Below are 12,174 nucleotides of genomic sequence, written 5' to 3' on the forward strand. Positions count from 1 at the left end.
TCCGACTTTCGTTTCGCACGCTTGAAACCGTGCTTGTTCACAATTTTACAGTTGATTACATTTTCAAGACGTAAATTAATCGTTTTCTAAATTATTTTCTTATTTTAATTTTTCATTTATTTATTTAAAAATAATAATCTGCGTCGATTATACGTGCATTTTTTATGTAACATTAATTAATAATATGTTTTCAAAATATTAAAAATTGTCTTTATAAATTATTTCACCCAAACAGTTCTATTATTTTTATTCAATCTATTGCTCTACGTTGCAATCTACGTTATCTAGAGTTATCTTTTATTCAATTAATTACTTACACTTTATTTATTCTTCTCAATGTAAAGTAAACAATAAAATATGTACAATCAAATATTTAAATTTTACTATATAAATTTATGTTCTTATTACTCTATGATTTTTTACGAAAACAAAAACAACTGTTTTATTTTATTTTAATATAATATGCTGATATTGCGTTGAATACTATTAATGTATCAATGGTACGTATCATTGTGAAGATCGACGTAAATAAAAAACGCGATACAGATGTCGCAAAGCGCACATTTGTACACATAACATACGCTATAATGATTTTAAAAGAATTTCGTATGAGATATTAGCTATATTATTTAATTTGGCTATATATGATGAAAATAAACGTACACAAAAATGTAATAAAAATATTGATTATAAATAATGTGCTGATATAACAAATATTTTTTTCCATTCCCCATTACAGATAAATAAAGTAAGAAAAAATATTTTATGCTTTTTCGTAATTTTAAATATAAAAAATCGCATATAAGTTTTTTGTATATATGCGAATCTTTGTATTTAAAATTATAGAAAAAGACATTAGGTATTATTAATGAATGTACCCACTTTTTACCATAGGAGCACGATTTACCGACGGATACGTATTTCTAACATATTATATTAGAAATTACAAATGCGTACTCCTATAGTAAAAAGTGGGAACATTCATTAATAATCACCCTGTATAACCTTTCTCGCTTTATTTAGATCTGCTGTAATAAAGAAAAAAAAAATATTTGTTTAATGCGTCTACACCTTCAAAAATTATTTTGAGTATCATAATTCGAAGAATTAGAAAAATTAGAAATTGTACGTAAAATTGCACAAGAAACATTATTTCAACACTAAGAGCTGGCTGTATATTGGCCCTTTCTTGATTTTAATTTTATTATTTACAAATCGTTATTTTAATTTTAATATTAACTGTAATTTTGAGTATCCCTTTGTATATACTTTGAGTATATGCATTTTAATACTCTTTACACGCACAAATATGCGTTCATGGAATGACGTGTTATGATACTGCAAAATATTATTATGTTATGATATATTGATGTATGCAATATCAATTACCGTTTTAGAAGCAAACAGCATGAAATTGATTTAAATTTTTAAAAAATGATTAATCTACTAAAAACTTTAATTTGAAATGAAAATCTTTTTTTATCTTATAAATTCGCTTCTTAATTTTAATCTCAAAATCTATTAATATTTATCTCGTCGTAGGTTAATGAATCGATTTAAATTAAAACCAATTCCCTGCTCTTCGGCCCAGAAACGGCCGTCATCAGCCCGCGAATTTGAAATCGGAGCAAGTCTTGCGCGTTCTCTTCTACCAAACTCGGCGACGGGCCCTCCCCACCTCCCCCGTCTCGGTGATTAGACGTCGGGGAAGGGATTCTGACGGCGCCATGTTGGGTCCGTCCACGGCGCGCTGTACCGCGTCAGTCGCCCGATGATTGCGACCGTATATACGTCGCACGCACGAGCCATGAATTGAGCTCGCGTACGCTCGTGCCGCGTCGTCGTTTTATCTTTTTTTTTTTAATTTATCCCGTTGAGCGCATCTTTTTTATTTTACATTTTGCACTCACGCGCGGGACAAATACGGAGTTCTTCATTCGAAAAATTTGGCGGAAGTGCGGGACCCTGAAGGATACACGTACTAACATATATATTTGCGTGCAAAGTGCGTGCCTCTGTGACCCCTCTTTCTCTCTCTCACACACACACACACACACACACTCTCTCTCTCTCTCTCTCTCTCTCTCTCTCTCTCTCTCTCTCTCTCTCCTCTTAAAAGAGCGCAAGTGAAAGAGAACAAGGAATAGAGAGAAGCAAACAAGACGAAAAAAAACGCGAAAAGAGGAGAGGGACCACGGCGTGCGATGGCTGTGCGGCCACGCATCGGCCCTTCCGGTGGTGAATGCGCTTCCGGAAGTGTCGAGCACCTCACCGGGATATTCGTCGTGCGATGGACCGCCAGGAATACGCTCGTCGTTGCAACGGTGTTCGCCGTTCTCCTCGGCATCACCGACGTCTTGGCCATCAGATCGGGTGAGTATCCTCGTGCACTTCGAGGCTCTTTAAACTTTAAATCGGAGCTACGAACCCTCTCCCCCCTCCCCCCTGCCCCTGATCCTGTCCCACTGCTACCGGAGGTCCCGCTGTCGCCGGTATTTACTTCGAAAATATCTGTCAATAAATAGCTTCCGATAATTTATCTCGAAAATATTCAAATAGAAAGAGAATAACTGATATTCTTCGATTTTTAATGCAAACGAATGGCTCATTGGAGCTCATCCTTTTTGGATCCTCCGTATCCCGTTAGTCTCATTGGCAATCACACTTCTACCAAAGTACCGTAGCCACGCGTAATCGTTCATTGATTTTATCTAAACTTTTAAACCTTTAAATAAGGATACACTTCTCTCACTTTGCTTTCTCCTTTTCTTATAGGCGACTCGCACAATAATTCCAACACTGTCCTGCTCCGCGAAACAAACTTCCCGATTCCTCATCTTGTTTCCTTAATATATTCCGCTTTGCTGCAGACGAAAGTTGGAATTGAAGCGCAATGCGAAATCTCAGCCTTGTGAGCGAGAATAGTTCGCACTGCATATAGAGTCAGGTTTCTAAATATAAAAGTTCAAAGATTTGGAATTCTTGTGCTCGACTCGTGGTGATCGAGATGATACAATTGATGTATCCTGAATATCGACGAGTCGCGGATAAACATGGATCTCGCGAATGCATCGAACTTCTCGATTGGATTTGACTCGCTGGTGAAAAGCGGTAGAACGGCAAGGGCAGACTCGAGGACCGTTTGTCGATCTTGAAGCCGCTCCGTAATCTGTTTTACGGGGTTAAACCGTTCTTTCTTGTCACAAACGTAGATATACACGAGAAGAACGAAAAATTTTGCTGGAGTATCTAAAGATTTAACTGGATACAGATCTGAAAATAATTTTATTAAGCCCTCAATATAATTGTGTTTATTGGATTCTCTCTCTCTCTCTCTCTCTCTCTCTCTCTCTCTCTCTCTCTCTCTCAAACTGATTGCTAGAATGTCAAAATTTTTGCAGCACTGATTATCACGCTTGAACGTTTGTCATAATTATTTTGATAATCGAATAAAATTATTTTCAGACCTATATCCAGGTCTAATCTAAATGTTTATATATTTAAGCAAGATCATTCATTCCGTGTATATTTCACCGAGATTCCATGCTCTGCTTACTTGCTTGGAAGTTCGGGGAACGGAAGCAAGGTCAATCCGGACCCATCTCTTTTTCGTCACCTTGAATACGAACGCAACTAGGTGTCTATTATTATCACGGTGTAATGGGTTACGTTCATTCTTTTTTTTTTGTATTCGCGGAGGAGGGAGCGACAAGTGGACGGTGGTGGGAAAGATGGAAACCGGTTCTGCGCGATAGAAAGAGACTAAAGAAGCGAAAACCGGCGGCCGTGCCGAATTTTTGACCAATAAATCTAGATCCTTTTCCTAGTTTCCACATTTTTCCCAGTCAATCGTCCTTCCAGGATCGTCGCGCCGCGCTTCCCATAAGAAACCGGTTTCATATACGACTCCAAAAAAAAGTATGACACAATGCTCGTGTTTGAATTACATGCTCGGAGAAGATACCGGGACATTCAAAGGAAATAATTCTCTCGATAACGATACGTCTCCTTGCACATTTCAAATAAATCACATAAATCATGGGTTTACACATTTTGTTAAAAGTTTCAAGACAGTGTAGACACAGATACCTAATATTATTATTCTATGATCCTTCTGATATGCGTTAAAAATGTGTGTGTGTGTGTGTGTGTTTTAGTAAAAATTTAAATAGACTTTGCCGGATACCAACCTTGACCTAACATGGAAAAGAAATGTAAATTCTTATTCACTTGTAATATCTCATTTGCATTAATTACACATATATAACGTTACTTATAAAATGCAACATTTATTTGTAAAATTAATAACAAATCGAAATAACAGCTTCTATTTGTAATTAATATTTACGTGTGGAAAGTGTAAAAAACTTTTAATATATCATATTTATTATGGTTTTTTTTTTTATTATGGAGTTATTAGAATGAAACATAAGAAATATGTGAAAAATGAGGTGAAAGTTATTTTTATAAATTTTTGGTAAAAATGTGCAAGTGACGTTTTAATGTGCATCGAAAAACTTGACGTCTCTTCGAACGTTCATTTATTCTTCATGTCAATTAAACAATCGCCGTTTCGTCGTATTGTCGTATTGTCGACGCAAAAGTTTGAAATTGAACGACGCAATCCCGGCTAAGATGAACGGCGAAGTGTTTTGATCGTGCAACTCATACCTTGTGATCTGCGTGAAGTCATTCCGCGAGTGATATTAATAAAAAACTTTTTTTGCTCGTTCACACACAAAAATACACACTGATATCTGACGCATGTGATATATGCAATCGCGAAAATAACCGCCGGCAGCATCAGAGGATAAATATCAATATGTTGACGATTGGCTAAATTAAATCTCTGACCTTCTATGATGAACTCGTTACTTAATCCGGGGAGTGCGTCGACCATTTAAAACTTTATCAATGCGATCGACGAATCTTTCGTACAGCTTAAGAATAAATTGTATATTTCTTATCTATTTTTCCATTTTGTTCTCATTCCTCTCATTTACATGAATACAATAATAACGGAGAACCTCTCTTAACTTAGATTGCTTACTACGTTAACTGATTATGCTTACGATTGTGCTTTTTTTCTTACAATTACAATTTTTCCTAACCCTTTGCGGCACACTTTTTTATATCAGCTTAATTTCAACGATATTCAGCAGGTCGCTGATTTTGAATCTGAAAAATTAAAAATTTTAAATAGCGGATTTAATATGGTAGACAAATATTGTTAAATTTCTTAGAATTTAACGAGAAATTATTATAAAATACTAAATAGAGAGAGAGAGAGATAATATATAGATATGTACTATGCCGCAAGGGGTTAACAGAATATATGAAATAATTAGTGCAAAAAATAAATTTTGTTTGAAAATTTTGAATGTTAATTAAATATGTCAATCTCTTTCTCTCTCTCTCTCTCTCTCTCTCTCTCTCTCTCTCTCTCTCAAGTTTAATGCGGCTTCATTAAAATTTTTATTTACAAAAGTATGAATGAGTTCGTAAACATATTTGATTAATTATCCTCAACATAGAAAAAAAACATTCTTGTTTTGAGAACATCCTTATTTTCAAAATATTGAAAAGAAATTACGTAATGTCAAATAGACGTAATTTACATGCATGAAAAAATGTTGTGTAGTTTTATCAAGATAAATGTACTATTCAATAATACATTTCATAAATTGAGAGGAAAACGTATCGAATAGAAAATAAATACCGTCAAAAAGGAAAATTTTTTAAATATATATTATTATTATCAAAACAATATTATGCTCTTTAGAGGACTATTGTGATATTAAAATAGAAATAAATAACTTTATTGAAATTTAAGAACATTAAATTTTTGAAAAAGATCAAACTATAAATAAGCAAGATTATCATTAATAATTGATACTGTTTTTTCTGTGACTCTGAAATGCATAATTCTTGACTCAAAAATCAATAAATTACTTTTCAATAAAAATTTCAGAATAAACTGCATTTATAAAATAGTACATTTTCTTCATTGTACATCGATGGTTTGACAATTTTTTTCGCATTTTGCGAGATACCTTACTTAATTACAAAAAACTTATGCACATCGTTGTGGGCTACGGGTGAGACAAGTGGGACGAATCAGTGGGTCAACGAAACGACCTTCGTACTCGAGAGCGTCGCGAGTTTGCAAGCTCTGATTCCTGCAACGCGCGCAGAAGGCGAGAAAGTTCTTCCCCTCCGAAGAATCGGCTCTTTGACGTATTTAGACCCAATCTCTCCTTAGCGAAAATTGGCCAACACTTTTTTACGACTCTTGAACTTTTTTATATTAATTGTGCCAAATATTAAGAACCCCTTAAGCGCTTAACTTTTTACATGCGAATGGCTCTGCTTTACACGTATCAAAATTATAGTTTCACCCTTCGAAGAAAATGCGAGAAATTTTCGGAAATCTGTGAAACTTTTTGGTGCTATATAAAAACTGAAGTCAAGGTCTAGCAACTATACTGTTAAAAATGTGAAATTCAATATATTTTTAAGTTAAACATTAAATTTAATTACATTAAATTACATTTAATTACATTAAATTTAATGTATCTATAACTGAAAACTGTATTATACGTGCATGAAATTTAATGCACTTTTAACAACTTTAAGTGTTTTTTAATGTACTTACCTCTGCTTGAAATTTGCTTCCGTTATATTACATTAAATACTGCTGCCGATTTTTAACAATATAAACAACAAAAAATGACATTTAGACAAATAAAGTAACAGAAGAACTTCCTCGACGTCGGTACTACAGATCACTGCAGATTATTTTTCGAGCAAGACCAGGCTATTGCTCTTTGTCTATTGCATAGATCTGTCTTTGTTTTTTGATTATTTCGCCATCTGCGAAAAGTCCTATCAACTACTGTTGACTACCATATTGCTCTGTTTATGACAGTTTAGCTTCGCTGAACGAAATACGCATGTGGTAAAAGCACATTAAAATATCTTTTTTGTTAGGTATTTAATCGTAATTTCACGCGGTCAGTGTTATTCGTGCTTGTTTTCTGAAGTGCGCTCTACTATCATTTTGTACGTATATACGAGCAACACAACTTCTCTATTAAAATAAAGTTAACCTCAGATGATGGCTATACGAGTGAATTTTTAATGATTTATAAACTTTTGTTCAATTTTCTTGTAAAATTGACTTCAGCGCACTTTCTTTTTACGCGTATTTTAATTCTAAAAAAAATTTTTGTGATTCTGTAACGCCAATTTGAAGATATTTAGTGCACTGTAAATATCGATAATTCATGGTTCTTTACTATCCTCTTAACGGCTACATACAAGATGAGGAAAAAAAATTGAAGGATTAATTCTAAATAAATAAAACGAAAATCACCGCAACAAAATTGCAATTGAGACTTCGTTTCTTAATTATAAATATTTAAAAAAAAATAAAAATTTACGTACTGTCAAAATTATTAAACACAAAAATTTTAAAGTTAGTGAGAGTATAAGTGCAGTTAAGAAAGCATAAAATAACTTTATGTAAAAGGGATCTTTGCGCACATCCTCGAACGTTTCGATTCCATATTGATCCTTCATCAGCAACAATACAAGCAATGATGTTGACGCTTCCAGAGGAACTCCGGTTCAATTCTCTGGCCGTTTTTCCAGCTCTCACTGCCAGAAAATTGTATTGTTGGCGCGTGGGGTTGGTTAATTAAGTGAAAATGAATAGCAAAGGTCTGTTATTTTAGCAATAGGTCCAGAGAAATAAGAAATTATAAAATTCATACTCAAAGTAATTTGCAACATAGCAGAGATATCAGAGTCGTTCGGAAGTCAAATATAAAATGCTTGTATTATTACTCAATATAAAGTCGAAACATTCAACCAAGAAATTTTAATAAATTTTCTTTTTATATAAAGTCATTTTACGTCTTATTAATTTCGCTGGTATTCTCACTATAGCTTTTCCACTGAGATTATTATATTTGTTAAATGTGTTTGATAAATATTCACAAAAAAATATTTAGACATTGTAATTAAGAAACAAACCTACTAAATTTTTATTATTCTTGATTTTTATAATTCTGACCCCGGCAAACTACGTTTAATGAACGTTTAAGAAACATTCACGAAAACAATATGTTTTCGTGATGTTTAAAAACGTTTATTAAACCTTTTAACGTTTATTAAATCGTCGAAATATCTAGGGTAAAAAGGGTATTTTAAATTAGTGAAAAAAGGTGTTAAAAACGTTTAATAAACGTTTTTATATCATTGTACATAAAATTATAACATTTACTAAATAGTTTTTAAAAACCCAAATTTTGAACATTTATCAGTTAAACGTTTAAAATTGATTCTCAGTGTTTATTAAATTTTTAAACATAATTGTGTTATCCGAGGAATATTCAAATGTTTGTGTGAAAAGTGCCTGAAGCGGTCGAATATAAACATTTATACTTAATAAACGAAGCCTTAATTTCAATTTTCTTCCTGGTTCATTATTCTTGATTTAGGCCTTATTTTGCAGGTGCAATTTGATGCTACAAATGCTTCGAAGTATTTGATTGACTAATCACCCAAAAAGAATTTTACAAGTCGACAAATCAAAGAATACTAGAAAGCATTTATAGCATCACCTCGACTGCATTCTTTATCTCATCTTGAATCACTTCTTAAATATTTTTCTACCTGTTACCGAACAGTATATATCGTAAGGTCCTCTTTCCGATATTTTCTTTAAGCTCCTTACTTATCTGGGAAACTTTTGCGATAAAAACTTTCTAATTTATCTGACCAATAAAAAGCGTGGTAAACAAAAAAGTGTGACCCTGGTCCATAAATTTTGAATTCCGTTATTCTGGACGACTTTCCCTAAATTTTCCGAGTAAAATTTCATGTCGCTCTCACGAGGCGACGACATTTTTTTTGCGGTCGGAGGAAACGACGTTTCCTGAATACGAAATCGAATAGCGGCATCGGCGGAAACTCACGAAGTCACGATCGGCCGATAGGCAACGGCTGCCGCGGTTACCGAAAGCACAAACTCTTGTAAAAACAAGGAGGAAGAAATTGCAGCGATGCCGTGATGTCGCGGGTAAAAAAAAAAAGAAGAGTACGGTGATCAGTCCGGTCTTCGGTGAAACGTTAGGGCAGGTTTTGTGGCTCGATTCGATATTTATAGAAAATGATCGAATTGTTTTCATAACGGAGCTAGGTCTTTTTTCACAGAAGTGATTATGCACGCAGTGATACCATTTGCGTCCGAGTCTAGACGTGACATTGTCACGTGCGATTGATAGGATTCGTCATTACGTATCGGGTTTTATCGTCTCGACTAGCGGAGCAAACTGACAGTTATTCGTTAAATTATTTATTTTGTATTGCATTAGGTTACTTTAAACCTGTATTAGATTACGCATTGAGAATTGAGAATTCGAGATTAGAATTCAGCCAATTGGAACGAAACGGATTAAACTCTTATTCGACCGAATTATAATTTGACAATTTACAATATTCAATCTCCAATACGTAGTCTGATTTAAAATAACTTTACAATAGATAAGAGTGTTATTCCTTAAATGTAAACTTTGCTTATTTATAAAAAGAGATTGTACATATGTAGAGAAGATTTTCTCTTAGAGCACAGAAAAGAAGAACATTCTTGTTTCAAGGATATTCTCATTTTCGAAATGTTTAATATTGAAAAGAGATTATATAGTGTTAAATATACATTATTTACATACATGAAGAAATTTTACATAATTTTATGACGAAAAATATATCTTTATTATTTAAAAATAGTTGTCATAAATTAAGAGGAAAAAGTGTCGGACAGAAAATAATATTTTTAAATCAAGAATGAGAATTTCTTAATGTATATGATTATTATTAAAATATCGTGCTCTTTACAAGATTATTATAAAGGATATTAAAATAAAAATGTAATATTTTCGTGAAATTTAAGATTACCAAGTTTTTTTTAAAAAGGATTAAATTATACATAATATTATCATTATTTTATATATGAGCATACCTATATATAATTTTTTGTTTATATGACAGTTGGAAATAATGACAGTTGGAGAGAATATTAATTTTAATACTAAAGTTTGATAGTGTTTTTCTATGAATTTATCCTTCAAATTTAAAGTGGTTAATCGTGGGACAACATGAACTTTGAAGAATTTTATTACAACTTTGATAGAATTTGTTTTAGCAAAATTTAACGAAATTTAACGAAATTTATTATATAAAATTTTACTAAATGTATAATAAAATCCTTCAAAATTCACATTGCATGACTGTATCAAAATTTTGAAAAAAATTTCCAAAAGAAAATTCTTTTCGTGCAATATAAAATTACTTTCTCATCGAAAGAGGAAAGAAATCCTATTGAAGAGACAACAAATATTTGGTTACATTCGAATTTATTTGTACCAGAACGATGTGCGATAATCCCGAGGGATTATCACTCGCATTTTCCCAATAAGAATGCCTCATCTTGTAAACTACTGTCAGTTCGCCGCTAAGCAAACTCTCATTGATATAACGTTCTACGTGACTTCAAAGGCTGTCAGATGAGCCTTGAGGAGTGCCCGTTGGAAAACACGGGCGGCCAGCAGTGTGGCGTGGACAGACGTGAGGCGTCGAATAAATTTATAGGTGAGGAGGGAACTTCTCTAGGCGCGAGCGAGAGGGCCGCCCGTTCTCCGGCAGCTGTCCTTCTTCACGGCCTGCTCCTCGTGTTCGCTCGCGAAGAGATAGCCTGGGCTCTCCTCGAGGCTGTCAGGTAAAGTCAGTAGGCGGGCTCAGGTTCGTTCACCTCGGCCTAGCGGCCGACCGGATAGCGGGATCCTGGCTTTCCAGTGGGCCCGTCGTGCTCGTCGTCGTCATCATCGTCATCCTCATCCTCGTCCTCGTCCTCATCGTCGTCGTCGTTGTCGTAGTCGCAGTCGTCGCAGTTGTCGTAGTCGTCGTCGTAGTGATCGTACCGTTCGGTGTACTCGTGTAACACGTTCGCACAATTATATCCGCATGCTCGTGCCAACCGTCGCCTATCTCTACCTATTTCTTCATCCTGACGCGCGGACACCTTCGCACCTGCGAAAATATATATTGTATCCGTTTTGTGCGCGGCACTCTCCACCACGCGCGCGCGTATATTACATTGTTGCACCGGCGCGGCGGCGGCTTTTGCTCTCTCTCGTCGGCGCGGGCCGTTAGCTAATTGGCCGCATTAATTATACCCGAACAGCTTGACGAATTCATCTCTCTTCTGCGGAAATGGCGGGGATAAACCTAGCGATTTACACCAATACTGGCGCGCCGAAAGTTTCCCGTTTCTTAATCTAAATAATCTTGTATGTATCAACATGTCACTACTTTTTACTACAATCACTGGCATTTTTCCGAATCCGATCTCTCTTCTCTATTATCGATACGTTGACCGAAAGGTGATTTTACGCGGCGCTCTGCAGATGTAAAAATAATTCTTGTGTCGCGACAGAACGTGGCGTGAAATACGCTTTTTTCTACACTAGTAACGTCGAAAAATGAATCTGCCGTTGATTACATGCTGCAGTATCTAATCTGTTTCGGCGAGAGAAAAGAGGAGCGCGCGTACTGAAGATCCATACTGGAAGATTCAGATTGAGTACATTTTATCAGGGCGTATTTAAGCCGACGTCATGAATTGCAGGAAGCACGCGAGTGTATATCGCGAAATTGCCCGATAGAGAGGAACGTGTCGGATGATTCGCGTCTCTCACAAAAGAAAAAAGAGAAACAAACATTTATCAAGTCGTGTCAAACGATTTCGCGGACTGTCTGCGTATACTACAAGGTAACGGACGAGCCTGGTAGTTGTACACATTGTTGCCATCGGAGATACGCACTGTCGATAAACACAGAAAAATATTATACTGATAAGTTATTTGAAAAAAAAAAAAAAAAAAAAAAAAAATATATATATATATAAGTAAATATTACGTATTTCAAATATTTCACAAATTTATGTATCATAAATGCGTCACATAGAAGAAAAAATAGTCTTGTTTCGAGAACACGTATTTTCAAAAAGTTAGTTATTGAAATGAGATTATCGTTAAACATAACTTACTTACGTGAAAAATTTTGTATAGTTTTATCAAGGAAAATATAGTCTCATTCTTTGATAATACTTTT

General features: G+C 34.5%; 1 protein-coding gene across 1 annotated transcript in view; it reads left to right on the forward strand.

Moving 5' to 3' along the window:
- Positions 1 to 1,753: 1,753 nt before the first annotated feature.
- Positions 1,754 to 12,174, forward strand: part of LOC105194106 (low-density lipoprotein receptor-related protein 2) — a 75,368-nt gene continuing 64,947 nt past the window's right edge. The window contains exon 1 of the mRNA XM_011158837.3: positions 1,754 to 2,373. Coding sequence (XP_011157139.2) covers positions 2,205 to 2,373 — 169 coding nt within the window. The 5' untranslated portion in view covers positions 1,754 to 2,204. The remainder of the gene's footprint in view (positions 2,374 to 12,174) is intronic.

This window comes from Solenopsis invicta, chromosome 13, assembly GCF_016802725.1.
Source record: "Solenopsis invicta isolate M01_SB chromosome 13, UNIL_Sinv_3.0, whole genome shotgun sequence".
Taxonomy (NCBI): domain Eukaryota; kingdom Metazoa; phylum Arthropoda; class Insecta; order Hymenoptera; family Formicidae; genus Solenopsis; species Solenopsis invicta.